Source organism: Cetorhinus maximus, chromosome 13 (assembly GCF_964194155.1).
Source record: "Cetorhinus maximus chromosome 13, sCetMax3.hap1.1, whole genome shotgun sequence".
Classification (NCBI taxonomy): Eukaryota; Metazoa; Chordata; class Chondrichthyes; order Lamniformes; family Cetorhinidae; genus Cetorhinus; species Cetorhinus maximus.
The window spans coordinates 55,142,960-55,159,601 of NC_135891.1; the positions used below are offsets into that span (position 1 = coordinate 55,142,960).

Sequence of the window (16,642 nt, forward strand, 5' to 3'; positions counted from 1 at the left end):
CATTTGGTAAACATCCTTCCTCAGTCTCAATTTTCTAAGGAACTTCAGTGTTAACATCCAATCATACCTTAACGGTTTTGATGTACTTTGTACTTGTTATATGCTTTATAGTGTGCTTTAAGCTGTATAACAAATATTCTTTATTCAGCCTCTTTTCCCCTCCCTGCAACTTGTGGTTGATTCTGTTGTAGCATTACTGTATTCAAGGATCAGTCACTCAATTATCATAATTCCCATTAGGGGTGATTAAATATAATTTTCTAAGCTTGTTTTCAAGTATTTCCCGTAACCTTTGTTGTTCATGCCAAATATGATGCCAGTCTAATCACTGCTCACCCTCCGCATATTTATAATTGTGCGTGACATCTTCACGTTCATCGCTGCCAACAGCCTTTGTACTGATATTCTGACCAACTAGTCGATGGTTAACCTCGATCTGTTTTTTGGAACCATCTTTACAGAGAAGCCATGACACATAATCGGCGTTGACTTCAGCAAAGACAAATGGGGTATCAAATTTCTGATCAATATCTCCACTTTTAATTGCTTTAACTGGAGCCGGTCCACAGCAATAAATTCCTGAAAAGAACAAAACTAAACGTCACTGCAATGTCAACCTTACAACAGCTGCATTCTGCTTTTTTGAACAATTTTAAAAATGTGCAATACTATAGTTAATTTGAACTATTTAATCATCAATTATATTGCCAAATTATGGTTATTCAGAAGTGGTTGTATGACAGAATCTCATCGAGTTCTGATGACTATAAACTGTAAGAGTTAAGATTTTAAGGCAGATGGCCACCATCTGAAACTCATATTTATCTCCTGAAAATATCTTACGCTGAATTTATGAAGGGGTTGGTATGTTGCTCGCACATCCCCTGGTAGAAAAGTCAGTCAGCAGCTCACCGACTTTAAAAAAGGGCTGTCCCACAGTGATAATACGCTGGAAGCGAGCTCAACAAGGTGAGATTGGGACTTCTGTCCCTCAGGGAAAGGAAGTCCTGTCCTCAAGATCTGTCGCCAATCTGACGGGCTGGCAGCTGAGTAGTCCCAGTGGTGCCAGAATACAGAGTAATGTGGCAACAAGGGGGTCCTGATAAGAAAATAACATGTCTTCCAGACTTAGCCGAGTCTGGGGTTTTTGGTCAGAGAGGGATTGGGGACCCTAGCGAGGGGTTGGGGGTGAGCGAAAATTAGAGGCCGGGGGCGCACAGATCTTGGGGAGATGCCCCCGATGAGCACAAGGGAACCCCCAAAAGAGGTAGCCCCTTACTTCCTGCCTTTTAACCTGAGTAGAAAAAGTAAAGGGCTGGCCACTTTCCTTCCACTATTCCCTATACTATGTTCCACCGTATTATGGCACCCAAGGTGGGAAGATGCCTTAATTGGCAACTTAAGGGCCTTATTAGGCCTAAGGATAGGTGGGATGGCTGACATGCTACCCACTGCTGTAATACAAGGGACAGTTCAGGGATGGGTGGGAATGTAATGGGCTAGCCACCCGTTTTATTTTATTTTGTGCTCACAATGGGGGTGTAAAATCTCCCCTCTGCCCTTCACCCCCATTGTCTTTTTTGACTGATAAATTTCCTGTGGTGTAGCAGCTTGGGATCTGGAGTGCAGGTATTATAGCTGTTATCGTAGCCTGCGCCTTTTAAGGTCATGCTCAAGTGTTCCCAAAAGAACTGATGTAAATAAACACATCCAGATAATGAAAGCCGACTGTAAGTTCCTGAAGTCAATCAGAGGGCATTCTTAACTGCTTGTAAATTTTTAGCTTCAAGACAGAAAAGCCCAACTTAAAAAGGTTGGCCTTTTTTTAATGAATGCTTTGCATTGGTAATAAAGAGTGAAACACACAGGAGATTTAGGGACAATTTTTGGTGATGCTTTTGCAGGCCAGAAAATTGTAGTAGGTACTAATAGACTAGGCACTCAATCTAGTTGAAGGATTAATTATTCCAAGTTTATTGGATGACAATCTGCAGTTGATTATAGAGCCTTATGAATGTTTCCTTTGGAGGACTATTAACTTCACCCTCAGGGGACAATCATGTTTGTTTGCCAAAGAAAAGTCTCTAAGCACTTCCTGTACAAAATTATTACAGTACACTCTACGCTATCTACACTTACCTTCACTTTTCTCCTGTGGCGTTGGATCTACTACTTGCCATCCATCATAGCCTGGCTTCAGGTCAGGGCGCGTCATCCATGACTCTATCCAGCAGTGGAAATTCCTTCAGTGTTACAGAGTAATTATTATTAACAAGCACCACCCTAGCCTTTTGATTGGATATTTATTTTTAGTCTTAAAACTAGCTTTACAGGGATGCAGATCTTGTTCATCTTGAGGTGTCAGCTGTGGCTCAGTTCATAGCACCCTCGCCTTTGAATCAGAGGGTTGTGGGTTCATGTCCCACTCCCGGAAACCAAGAACTGTGATTGTACTCGAAAGAGTTGCAATCTGTGACTGTTGATAACTCGAAAGAGTTTCAAAGTATGAGTTCCTGGAAGGTTTCAACAGTTGTCATGACAGTTGTTCCTCTTCTTGAGGAAGACATGGGTTTTATTTTAAAAGGGCATACAAGCAAAAGCTGGCTGACACTGTAAAGTCACCATTTTCTGGGAAATTCCTGCGTGGATTAAAAACTTAACCGACTGGTCCAGAGAGGCCTTGGAATGTCACACCTAAAAAAGGTGTGAAGACCCACTTCAGACAGAGACACTTGAGAGGGAGAGATGCAATGCAAAAAACTGAAGTCTAATCTCATGTGGTTGCGGAGACAATGGAGACTAATTACCATCTCATTAGAAACCATCTCCTGTTGAGTTATGTCTCAGGATGTGGACATGATCTGAGTTGAAAGAAAGCAAATCTGAGTGAAAGACATGTTTGTTTTCCCTTCCAGGAACACACAAGAAAAGGGGTTAAAAAGCCAGCTGAAAACTTGATCTGTGTGCTCTAGTTCTGGTGTGTAAGTGTGTGCTGGGAAGGCAACAGCAGAAGAAGAGCATCCCTGCAGCTTGCAGGTAAAAGTCTCTGTCTCTACTCTTTCTCTTTGCTGGAGGCAAGTCACAAGTCGGCAAAGCCACAGTCAAAAAGGAAATAGGTCAGCTCCCTCAGCTGACCTACAGAACCAAGTGTCTCCAAACCAACTGCTCAACTGCCAAAGTCAGGTCTACCAGAATCACCCAATTTAATGGCTGCAACATTTTGTCATCTACTTCTCAAGGACAAGTCAAAGACAGACTTGTATGCTTTTTTTAAACTTTCATTTTTGGACTCAATTTCTCATCTCTAATCTGTGTGTATGTGTATTGTGTTTTTATTATTTTTTCTCAGGTTTTTAGTAACTAATAAACTTTCTTTGAATCAAGAAAGCCTGGCTAAATTGGATTCTACTAAAACATAAATACATTTGGACTGGGATAGCCCAGTCGAGCTTCAGTACTCTACAAGTGAAATTAGTGTTTATGTTTCATGTGTCCTAATCTCAGGAAACCACAACACCAGAAATGTAATCATTTCCAGCAACACAACAGTTTATACAAGCATCACTTCTAATCAGAAACAGCTAGGAGTGGAGGATTTCCTCTCCCACTGTGTGTAAGGTAATTGGAGACCTGCTTTCTCGGAATGCAGTACAGAGGAAACCTTTTCCCTAAATGTTTAAAACTTTACTGAGTAAAGCTGCTTGATGGAAATGAGCTGTTCAGTGGCCAGTTGTATTGGGAATAGTGAAGAAAGATGTAATGAGGCTATTGTGGCTGTGGAATCAGCCGCTCGCTTCACATAACTCCCAATTTTTCATTTCATTGATGCTACTGGAAATGAAAATCGGGCAAGATGCATAACAGACGGTTGATCCCATCTTGCAGTTTCAGGTTATCAACCAAAATTAGCCTCAGTGTCTGTTCTCTTGGCTACAGGGTGAAATAAGTGTGATTTCACAGGCTGAATCGTCCGCTCCTGTTGGCGGCAGGTGTCCTTGACGGCGTGAGCGGACAATATGGCGGGAAGTCCAAAACTCGATTTCATGACATCATGGAAGCAGTTTGCAATTGTCCGCTCCACCCTCCGTCAATGGCAGGCCGTGTTTCCCACTGCCACTTGTCAGGAACTTCATTGTAATACATCTGCATGTTATTGTGAGCCCAGCTCGCTGGAGTCATCCCCCCATGCTGGACCATCCAGGCAGTCAGCGTGGCGTTTCACGGCTGAACATAAGCAACATGCACCTGGTGAGCTGCACATCGCTTGGGACTTGAGGTTTGTTTGCCAAATTGCTTCAGGCAGCACTCACGGTCATCAGCACCAGGCTTCACAGACAGCACCACATCACTTTCAGGGGGCTCTCGGGCAGATCTCTACCTTCCAGACCAGCTGTAAGGCGGGGATGGCTTTTCAATGGCTGCAGAACTCGGGCTTGCTTGGGGAAGGGGGAGAAGAGGCCTCAGGAAAGGGAAGAGGCTGCAGGGAGAGGGCTGTACTGGGGAAGAGGGGTATCCCAGGGTGTGTGTAGGGGCACATGTTGATCTGTGAATGTGGCCTCAAGAGGGTTAGGGCTGAGGAGGCAGTCTCCAGAGGACATGAGGAGAGATGGAGATGTGAAGGTGTATGTGAGAGACAGTGGGTGGTGATGTACCTTGAGCTGGCAGTGAGTGAGGTGCCACTGCATGTGTGATGGGCTTATGAGCGTGTGAGTTTAGAGTGATGAGATGGTTGCCTTACCCTGGCGGCACGAATAAGATCATTCATTCTCTTTCTGCATTGGATTGTGAATCTCTTTTGTGCAGCATTGGCACTGACCACCTCTGCCAATGCCTCCCAAGCCAGGGTGGAGACACTGCTGGGCCTCCTGTGGCCAGAGCGGGGCTAAATGACATCATGGTAGGCTCTAACGCTGTCCAGAAGGCATCCCCGGGATGCATCACTGAATTGGGGACTGCACTCTTTTGGCTTTTGGGGTCATGTCTTCAACTGTGCCCTCTTGGGCTGGAAGCACCGAGAGGTGTGTGCGCAACTGCACTTTAAATATGGCGCCCGGCGTGAGGAAGCAGCAAGGCGACAGCATGGTGGGCGAATCAGAGGCTGCCCGCCAGCGAAATGGCGTGTTTCCTGGGAATGCGTGATTAATGAGGTGGGATTGGGACAATACAGCACAAAAACCCGCCATTGCGGCTGGTGGGTAAAACGTCCCTTCTTCTGCCCCCTACCGCACTTAGTGCAAATCTAGGATGATTTCCCCCCCACCGTCATAACATGTATACTTTGTGCATAGTATATTGAGCAATTACAGAGGAATTCAGCTGCTAAATAATAAAACGCATGGGGCAGAATTTTGCCCTTGATGGGCGGGCAGGCCCGATTGACTTGGCGGCGGGTGGGCAGCTGTTTGCCGCCGCCAAAATGGGCTGCGCCGCTGTTTTGCGCGGGCTAGCTAATTAAGAGCTGCCCAGCGTGTTAGCAACTCCCGTGTAGAACGGGAAAATCGTTGTGGAGGGGGGCGTGCTCAGGCCGAATGGGGAACCGGCAGTCTGTATAAAGAATGGCCAGGCAGCCTCGTTGAGGCAGTGCACCATGGCCACTCGCAGAGAGAGACAGGCTGCTCTAACAGGAGCAGGAGGTGGGAGACAGGCTGCAGGGGAGGCCAGCGGGGAGCCAGTATGCCCCTCACTCCTCTGATGCATGCCTTGCTGTCCTCCTCCAAGAGGTGTCCAGCCGTAGTGATATTTTGTACCCGGAGGATGGGAGGAGGAGGGCCCCCCATGTCACCAGGCAGTCGTGGGAGGAGATTGGTGAGGCTGTCAGTGCACAGGCACCCAGTGCCGCAAGAGATTCAATGATTTGCTGCGCTCTGGAAGGGTGAGTACCATGTCGGCCTTGGCCATTTGACCCAGAAGGTAGCTTTAGCCTTTGAGCCCCTCCCCCTTCCCCCGGTCTTGCTGTCGTTACTGCTTCGGGCATTTGGCGCACACTGGGTGGGCAAACAGATAGTGACCATGCTTACATCAGCCTTAGTGGTTGAGGAGAAGATGGGTTCTCCCCGCAGCATATATTGGCGTTTGTTGCATTTGAGTAGTTTGGGGGCAACCTGCAGGGGAGGTCGCTAGACACATACTCAGAAATCTAACACATGTCATATTGATGGTGATGAGATGGTGGAAGGGGAGCCTCAAGGTGTCGTGGCCAAGAGCCATCTGCTGGCCTTGGCGCCACACCTAGTTGCGCCTCCTTGCCATGGGCGCTAAGACCCGTGTGTTATTCAAAGTGATGGACGCCGAATATGTCCAAGGTAGCCGTTGTGAGCAGCCGGAGTATCTTCTGGGGACTGATCACCAGTAGTGTGGACAGGAGCCGTTGGAGGCCTCAGATGGGCCACTGTGGTTGGGGTGCGGCGTGCGTGTGCAGACTACATGAGCGAGCAGCCCCAGTAAATCCTCTTCTGTTCTGCAGGCAAAAACTAAGCACAATTTGCGGGAGCACCAGCGGAATGGTGGTGGGCACGCCCTGTTCCAGCGCCTCACCACCTTCGAGGAGCAGGCCATGGAGCTGGGGAGGAGGCAGGCGGCGGCGAGGCTGGGGTCCAGCGGCCAGGTATTTGAGGTCCACAGTCCCATCCACTCTGTCTGCCCACCATCCAAAGCACTGATGGTTGCTGCAATCGTTAATGCTGCAGCACTGCTCATTCACAGACTGAGACACTCTGACGTGTGGGTCATACACAAAAGGTCCCTCGTCCCCTTGAGGATTCGCGCCCCCCGCTGGCCTCTCCTGCAGCCTGCCCCCCACCTCCAGCACCTTCCAAAGTCGCCTTATCCCATTTGTGACCACTATCCCCAAGGCCTAACATGCTATGGCATCGCTGCTGCACAGCCAAAGACGTTTTGCATCTTAGGGGGGTTGGTACCTCCACCACCCTTTCAGCCACTGCGTCCCACATTACTCTGTCCAAAAGGTCCTCAGCACCTCACCTGTGAACCTCATAGAACTCAACTAAAATAAATGCCACCATGTTACTCATCCCTGCACCAAGGGGAAATGTTGCCTTCTGCCCACCCGTTCTATGCCCCTCATGACGGTATGAAGGCCAATAATGTGACCTCTCAATCTCCTGTGATCCACGGCAAATGTCGCAAGTGTTTGGAATGTTTCCTCAGCACCACAATTCTCCAGGCCAGCATGCATCCAGGTCAGGTACCTCTGCACTCTCCCCACTCCAATGGCACATTACATGCTATGTGGCATTCCTGAGGCCATCTGACCAGCCTGACTGTATGCGTGTCTGGGCCTCCTCTTGACTCTTTTCCATCCCACCAATGTTCGTCTCCTTAGGGTCTTGAAGGATGAGTGACTTATGAGGCTGGGCGGGGGGGGAAGGGATGAAAGGTTTAACTGACTGTACACAACCTGATGCACTGTCGTTGTTAATTTCAGCATCACCACCACATGGCTGCGCCCAACAACACCGCAGCCGCCCCCCTCCATACCTAAGGCCCAGGACGTGCAACTTGCAGCATTTCATTTCAGCCAGCCAGGCACAAACACCTCGGTGGGGAATTTAACGTCGGCTAGTGTCCCGGGTCACAGTGGAGAGGACATTTCACTATCGCTGGAGGAGATGGTAGGGACAGAGTGCGCCGATGGCACCAGTAGCTGGAGGGTTGAAGGGGACCAGGCACATGCTGAGTCTGGCACTGATGATGTGCCTCTGGAGTTGCCACCAATGCAGCAGCTGCAGGACAAGTGGCAGGAATCGCGTTTACATCTGGTAGGGTTGCATGACAGTACACTTCAGCTGGTCTCTGTGATGGAGGAGTCCAGGCAGAGTGTCAGTGAAGGCATGAACCTCAGGACAGAGCTTCACACTTCCTCCACTGAGAGATTGGCGACTCTCATGGAGAGGGGCTTCGATAGGATGGAGACTCTTCTGATTGGGTTACGCTCGACCTGCAAGCCCTCACAACGGTAATGGCCACAGATGGTCATTCCCAATGTGGGAGATGTTCTGGGCACCAAGTGTCGGTGCCCATGCATCTGCGGTGAGCAGGGAGCTCCAATGGGACGTCACGTCGGTGCAGCAGCTGCCTGTCGTCACTGTGAGCTCCTCTCAGGGCGCTCCGGATGAGAGCAGCAGCTCCTCCGCCCCTCTGCCAGTCAACGTTTCTTCCGTTGAGGCTGCGACAACTGGGGTAGTGCCAGTTCTGGAACTGGCCATTCCCTCCCAGACGGGGACATCACAGGCTCCACGGGCCAGAGGACGTCCACCAAGGTCATCGACGCCAACAGGACAGCAGGGTCAGCAGGCTGTCTCACAAGCCACTCCGAGCGATGGGGCGGCACCAAGACGTAGCACCCACAAACGAAAGCATAAGACACGTTAGGCACACCACGGATATGTCAGTGGTGATTTTGTGTTGGCCTTGGATTAGGGAACAAAGACTTATTTTTGTCATAGAGACTTTTCTCTGTTTTATGTTGGACAGAATAAAGTCCACTTTTCTGGCCATGGCTGAGGGTGTTTCCTTTGTGCTGCATTTGTATTTTTCACAAACATCTCATGAGTGTTTGGGTGGACATTGATGTTTCTGTACTAAGCCCCTAGTTGCAGCTGATGAGGTGGAAGATGTAGCACCTAAGTGCCACTTGTGGAAGTGCCAGGCAATGCTGGTTCTGCTAATCAATTAGTTGAAGGTTCTTTGGATTAAATTGTCCCGGGTGTCCCTGCCCTAGTAGTGGGTCAGCGTGCTGCCCCTCATCATCGCTCTGTGCTTCCTCATCCTCTCAGCTACTGCTGGATTCATCATGTGCAGCCTCATCCACTGCGTCAAGTTCTTCATCGTCAACTACATCCCCCCTTTGCAGCGTAAAATTGTGCAGAGCGCAGCAGGTTACTACTATCACAGAGACGCGATCTGGGGGGGTACTGGAGTGCGCCCCCTGAGCAGTCCAGGCAATGGAACTGCATCTTGAGAAGACCGATGGCTCACTCCACCACAGCCCTTGTGGTGCCCTGGCTCCTATTGTGCCGCTAGCCAGCTTCTGTTCTTGGATGGCGGAGAGGCGTCATGAGCCACCTTCTGAGGGGAAAGCCCTTGGTCACCCAGCAGCCAACCATCCAGCCAAGTCGGAGCACTGAAGAGCCCCGGCACCTGGGAGTGTCTGAGGATGTAGGCGTCGTGGGAGCTGCCTGGGTACCTTGCACAGACTTGGAAAATCAGCATCCTGTGATCACACACTATCTGCACGTTCATGGTGTGGAAGCCTGTCCTTTATGACGAAGGCACTGGGCTAACCTGCTGGCGCCTTGATGGCCACATGTGTACAGTCTATTGCACCCTGGACGCGGGGGAAGCCAGCAATGGCTGCAAAGCCTCTGGCTCGCTGTGCCTGACTTGCCTGGTCCCAGCGGAAGTGGATGAAGGTCAATGCCCATCTGAACAGAGAGTGTCTGTAACCTGCTTGACATAAGTGTGGACAGCTGATTGGGAGACACCGCACAGATCACCCACCGACCCCTGCAAGGAGCCAGAGGCATAGAAGTGGAGGGCGACTGTGTGCTTCAGAGCCGCTGGCATGGGGTGTCCACCCACACAGTTAGGGGAGATCTCAGGGCCAATCATCTGACAGATATAGTTGACTGTTTCCCTTGAGAGACAGAGCCTCCTTTGGCACTGCATCTCAGTCATATTGAGGTAGCTGCTTCGCCGCCTGTATACCCTGGCAGCAGGATAATGGTGTCTTCTGCGGCTCCTTCCACCTTGGACAACCTCTTGGCCCTGCGCCCCTTGTGCCTGCGCCTGGCCTCCCAAAGGTGGCTCTCCTGGAGGCTGATTGTCCACTCCTGGCCACTTCCTTATTCTATCCCTCCCTTCCTCCTCAGAGGAGCTGCCTCCAGTAGAGAGGTCAGAGCCCATACCCAGGCTAAATGGGGGCCTCCGGAAAGCTGCAGGCCCGAGAAAGATTACTGTCTGAAGACTGGTTTCAAAGTACACAAGAAGCTCTTGGAAATCGATGAGAACTGCTAACAATCACACAGGCAACTTTAAAACACTTTCTGCATTAAATACTTCATGAAAAACATGAACAACCCCCCTGAGTCCACATATCCTGCCAGTGCATGAGTTTTAGTAAAAAAAATCTCCTACCTGCCTGCCCGTTGGGCCCATGCGCCGACCTGAAGGTCGCACGAGCCTCTCAAAATCATCGACAATTAGCAAGTTCAGGGCCTTAACGAGGCCTTTAATTAATGGCAGGCGCGCGTCCCGCTGCTGTGCGCGCCCGCCGACCGAAATGTCGCGATGCCGCGCACTGACGTCGGGACGCTCGCGCGACATTAAGCGCCACCCGCACGTCAGCCAGAAAATTCTGCCCATGATACGTAGGCTGGAATATCTGAATCCATTCACACCAAAGCAACTGGCCGCTGATGCCTGAAGCAAAAGACTTTCCTGATCCTATGCCTAAAACTAAAAACTTCAAGATGACGGGTTGTGCATTGAGAAACTTGCTGTACTTCTTTAAACAGGGGCTTGTCATTTCCCTGATGTGCTGGCCCAAATCTTCTGTTATCCGGATCATTGTAGACTTGATGTAAGCTGGGAGATGCACACCAGGACCCCATGGAAGACCTGACGCAGACACGTGTTGAGCTTGCCCATGAAGTTTGAACTTCCGATGGGGTGATATCTGCTGTCCAGTGCACTCCACACATGTCTCCGATACTGAGCTCAGTGTCAGAGACTCAGGCCAGATACATGGGACTTACTTGGACACTTACCCTGGAAATTTTACACCGGTTAACACCTGATCTAACTCCATGATTAGCCAGCATAACTGAACTGAGCACCACAGCCGAACCCCACCCCCCCAACCCCATTTGCCCCTCAACCCGACTACCCACCTGGCTACCCCTGACCCGACAACGCCCAGTCCAACCATCGCCCCTACAGACTACCCACCCACCCTTTCCCCACCCACCCATCCACTCACCCACCCACTCGATGGTCTTCCCTGGGGATGGTTGCACTGACCCATCAATGTTTCAGTCAGGATCGGAAATCCCGGCTGAAAAATCGCAAAAGGGTTGCGTGATAGAAATCTTTGCGCGCAGTGCTGATACGCACAGCATCAATGCTGTCCATGAGATCTGGGCCACTGATTGTTAAACCAGTAATGAGGCAGAGCTTAAAGATGATCAGTCTATCAGAACAATTTCTCCTTGGTTTCCTATACACTTGTGTTTTCAGTTTCTGATTTTCCAGTGGTAGCCACTGCCAGGTATTGACACCTATCTCATCTACTCGTTTCACAAATACAATTAAAGGTATTGGTCACAATTAGGAAGTCAATAACACCATGGCAATTATTTTTAAATCATTTTTTTAAAAATGCATATGGAACTATCTTTTTTCCAGAAATACATCCAAAGAGAAATAAAAATGGGGAGGAGGAATTTAGAGTTACAAATGAAGGCTGAATGCCCACTGTGCTTCATTCCTGATCTGAATTTTTCCAAGGAATGAGGCACTGATAAAAGGATTACAGAATTTCCCTATAGAATGCATGGAAAAGTCAGAAGAAAAAGGCCGCCTGGATGATATTTAACAAGCTGATGACCTGCTACAAAAGTGGAGCAGCATTATTTGAAAATATTTTAATGGGCCAACCATGTAAAGTTTGAGTTTATTCAAAAAGTAACGCACCATAATCTAATCCTCAACTATAGCATGCAGCTTAGTGCGATATTTAGATTTTATGTATGTGTGTGTACGGGAAATTCTATCTAAAGAAGTATCGGAAGCCGATTCCATAAGTAATTTTTAAGGGGAAGTTAGATGGGATGGGACAAATAAACGGGGATGTGAGATTAAGGATCACTGTTCCTCCAAAGAGCCAGCACAGGCATGACAGACTGAATGGCCTTCTTAAGTGCTGTATGTTTTTACGATTCTAAGATGCTATCCATATTAAATGTAGTTATATGAATATATAACATTGGGACAAAGATTAACACAAATATATGTAACAAAAATACAGCAACAGAAAGCTAAATGGCACAGACAGGAATAGCGCACAGATATAATGGGCTAAAAATTGGCTGACCCTGCTTTTTTAACACAGGCATTGCAATTCGACATCTGTGCCCGTTCATTCAGATCAATGTTGGCAGCGCGCATATTTAATGAACCCACTCATCTGCATGATTGTACCATGTGGCCAACTGTGTCCCATGCTGCTGCCTTCTTACTAACACTGCAAGCTGCCTCCATGCTCAGCAGGGGAGCCCAGTAGCATCATTCAAAAACTAGATGATGCCGCCAGCCTGGTTTTCTTAAAGCTAGGCTGCCCCTCTTAAAGGGAAGCAGCACTGGAGAATATTGCTGCAACTTATATGCTTGAGAAGTGAACATTTGGACAGAGAGAGTGTTCCACGGTGACTGGTGGGACACTGGCAGCTTTAGTGGTGGAAGTGGGAAGGAGGAGTGACACGATGGTTCCATAGGAAGCCAGGAGGCCCTCAAGGCCAAGCCTCAGAAGGGGCTGGAGGGAGATGGCCAGGGTGGTCAACTCTAGGTGCAGCACCACAGTAAGTCGATTGGCCTCATGTGGGTGGTCAAAGTCAGTGAATGCATCTTCACATGACATCTTCTATCCCACCGCCAACCTCTCAGTCTGCCTACTTCTGCAATGGAGTCAGTCAGGTCAGGGAGTGCAGGGTGTGGGGTCACTACTCACACCTTTGCCCCATGCCAATGAAAACTGGGGACACCGGGGATGAGGGCAGGAATCCTGGAATTGGGTCGTGCACATCATTTTTAAATGGCTTCAGTGTCCTTTACGCTCCACGAAATCTGGGCCTAGGTCTCAGCTACTCATCCGATACTGTAGGGACTGAGGTGCATTGTTGCATTAGCGAAGCCAGAGACTTACTGCCCATTAACCCTTGCTATACCTGTCTGCGCAGCACTGTCACTGAGTTGAAAAATTAGACCTATTCTGTTTCCTAACACTGACATCGCAAAATTTGATAACCACAAACAAAAATACTAAAAGTATGGCAAATTTTTGAGTGGAAGCATTCTGTCACATTCTTCAACAGGCATGCTTCTTTAGTTTTTGCATGAAGTGGATTTTTTTTTTTCTGTAAAGTCATGGAATGAAGAAGCAAATAAACAACCCCCAACCTCGTCCTTACAAATTCTGATTCACCAATTATCCCTCTGAAAAGATCGTGCCAAGTTTTTCAATTTCTACTGCACATTCTACATGAATTAATGCAGTACATGAAGTGATGAAACTCACCAGACACTATCTTTCGATTTTTTCGATGTTTTTCCATTCTCATCGATGAAGCTGTCAATTCTCAGATTTTGCTCCGTGTCATGAGCAGAGTTGAAATTCGTAATAGGCCGCGTGGGAATTCCCAAACACCTCAAAACTAGAACAAAAAGTGACAAATGTTAGTTTGGGTCCCGTACGGCTGGTATTTGAGACTGGAACAATCAAGTCAGGCTCCACTCAACAGCATTTTTATCTGATTTGTCACTTAAATGATTGAAAGAAAAGGTAACTGTACACTTGGTTCAAAACAGCTCAGAATAGGCTGCGTGTTGGAATGCCCCCAAATTACATCACAACTGGTAGAAACTGATGTTACTGGTAATAAGTTATTGCATTTGAATTTCCTTCCAGTGATGAAAAAGTAGCTACTTTAGTACCATATTTGGGCAGGCAGTGTTTGTTGGTTATTCCAATCTATACTTTGAAACACTTACACCAAATCATGCAGTAACAGTGGCACAAAAGTAACACATTCAGTCAGCGCTGTTTCGTTTCCCAGCAGAGAATACAGTGAGGCGAGGACCCTCAAAACCTGATTCAAATTAAAAACAAAATATCTTATTCTGAATTATAAAGTATTGAGGGAGGAGAGAAAACCGCAGCAAATGTGACTGCTGGACTCTTCAACTTTTGCCCCTATTCATGATATCATGAAGAACCTCTCCCATGGGAAAACATATGTTGCTGCAAAACATCAAACATGGGAACAATAAATGACTGGAAAGATCAGTGAGAGTCCCTTTATTTTGGGGTTGTCTAAAGCTTTAGAGAAACATTAAAAATAGAAATTAAAACTGTAAGTGTCAAGGCTGGAAGTTCCACAAGGGTTCTCTCAAAACTTGAAGATTAGCAGAAAATCTGGTTCACCAAAATAGCGATATCTTTCAGTGAATGCATCACCATAAATAGAGTTAAAAACAGGCCTACAAGAAAAATAAGATGAAAACAGCTAAGAGTGGAAATTATTTTAAAGGGATCATAGCAACTGAAGGTATAGCCTTTCCTGCTGTCTATCAGGGTCACGTGATGTTCTGGGAGGCTCCGGCCAATAAGCCCTAAGAACAGGTAATGCGGGGGGGGGGGGGGGGGGGGCTTCCTGCCGAGAGTCTTGATCCAGCATGTAGCACCTGAAAAGCTCTCTGCAATAAAGTTTCTGTTTCTTGTTGAAACCTGTCAGCTCCATCAAGTCATTACATTTGGCGACGAGGATGGGATAGCTCCGACACTGCACCTCACCTGGTTAACTTGAGTACATCGAATCTTAAGAAAAAGAAAAGACGACTCACCAGTCATGCCATTCTTCAGCAGAATCGATCCTTATGATGCAACTATCGGATTTTATTTCACAGCGAACGAAATTACCACAGCAGAAAAGCAGAGCCATCCTTTTGAGCGTTTGTGGCAGTAAGACATACATTCTCATTTGCAGCCTGATGGCCCGAACACACCAATTCTAAGCCAGATAATGATTTAGTGGACCTCGTGAAAACGCACTTACAGCTGAAGCCATCCATAACAATGCAGCATTTTAAATTTAATTCCGAAGTTAGGGCTCCGGGAGAGTCCATCGCAACCTATGTAGTGAACCTTAAGCAGTTGACAGAACACTGACTTCGGGGACACACTAAATGATTTGCTGCTGGGCCGATTAGTTTGTGGAGTTCAGGGCGACACCATACAGCGCCGCTCACTCACCGAGGTCGCCATTGACTTTAAGTGCACCCTAGAAATCTCCCTTGCCATGGAAAGTGCTGCGAAAGACTTGGAAGCTTTGCAACAAATACAACATGGTGCCGTTCTTCATGTGGGGCAGGAACGTACCACTGAACGTGGCATGAAAACCACACCCACAGCGTTGAAGCAAGATGTATTGTCTGCTGTTACAAACATGAGAAAGGCCTTGGAGTCGTTGCTGAAGTGTTTCTACAAGATTAAAGATGTTATAGATGTGGATGTGACCATGGACTGGACACCTGTAAATTCAAGGAGGCAGAATGCCAATACTGCCACAAGAAAAGATCACTTGGTAAGACGATGTCGGGAAAAGTCCATACAGTCTGTAAAGCAGCAAACCGACATGATTGAATTAAAAAATACAGCAGAACCTGAAGCTGCCGGCACCGACATTTATTCCCTGTATAACATAAGCGCTGTAAAAACTGAACCCATCACTGTCACAGTCCAAGTTAATGAGAAGCCACTAATAATGGAGATGGATACGGGTGCCTCAACTGCAACAGTGGGAAAACACACTTTCAAATACCTTAATGAAGGTAGACAGCCAATAAAACTGGAGCGAACAGCCACTAAATTAAAGACATACACTGGAGAATCTATTCAGGTAAAGGGCATCACCAAAGTGCCACCAGGCACTCCAGACCTTACCCCCCTCCCCTCTACACCCCGCAACCCCCCACTCCCACCTGGCATGGTCTGCAAGGTCACGATCACTTTACTGGACCACGGAGCAGTTGGACTGCACATGGTGTACAATCTCCTCACCAACGCTGGCCATGGAGCAGTCACTGCTGGAGGCTCACAGCCCCTTGCAATCTCAGCATCCTGGTTAGGAGCAGTGTCCCCCATGTCGCAGGTTGACAGGGCAGCCATGCAGCGCCCTCATCTGTGACCATCTGAGGGGTGGCCAGCACTCTGGGAAGCATTAAGGGGCGTCATACAGGGCCAGGAAAGGTGCTAACCCATGCTAACCACATCTCTCTCTTTCATGCTGCAGGACCACCACATCATCAGGAGCATGGAGACTGGTGACCTAGCTGTATGCCTGATGGCCTACAAGGAGCAAAGAAGACAGGAGAGTGACTGAGGCTCCTGACCATGCAAAGGCAGGAGCAGCAAGCTCAAGAAGTAGAGGCAACTGGGGCTCCTGCACATGCTGCCTAGGAGCAACAGCGAGCCGTGGCTGATCGGTGCCTAGGTGACACCCAGGGTCTATAGATGCCGCCTGCCATTCCTGCAGATGACCGAGAAGCAGTGTTGCCAATGACTGCGCACGCCTAGGAACCTGGTCACTCACATCTGCAATTTGCAGGACTTGACACCAAGGGGACATGGAGGGCATCTACTGCCAGTGGCTGTGAAAGTGACTGCGGCGCTCAATTTCTATGCCAATGGCTCCTTTCAGGGCTCCACAGGTGACCTCTGTGGGATCTCAAGCCGCCACCCACAAATACATCTATAAAGGTCAAGGATGCCATCCTTGAGGGCACACAACTTTGTGCATTTTACCCGCGACCGGGACAGCCAGGATGCAGGCCATTGGATTCTCCCAGA

At 48.3% G+C, this 16,642-nt stretch overlaps 1 protein-coding gene across 2 annotated transcripts in view; it reads right to left on the reverse strand.

Annotated features, from left to right (window-relative positions):
* Positions 1 to 16,642, reverse strand: part of LOC144688614 (protein-glutamine gamma-glutamyltransferase 2-like) — a 68,539-nt gene that overhangs the window by 11,478 nt on the left and 40,419 nt on the right. For both annotated transcript variants that reach the window (XM_078555390.1, XM_078555391.1), the window contains exons 7-9: positions 13,313 to 13,448; positions 2,140 to 2,243; positions 337 to 579 (exon numbers count right to left, since the gene is read on the reverse strand). In XM_078555390.1, coding sequence (XP_078411516.1) covers positions 337 to 579; positions 2,140 to 2,243; positions 13,313 to 13,448 — 483 coding nt within the window. The remainder of the gene's footprint in view (positions 1 to 336; positions 580 to 2,139; positions 2,244 to 13,312; positions 13,449 to 16,642) is intronic.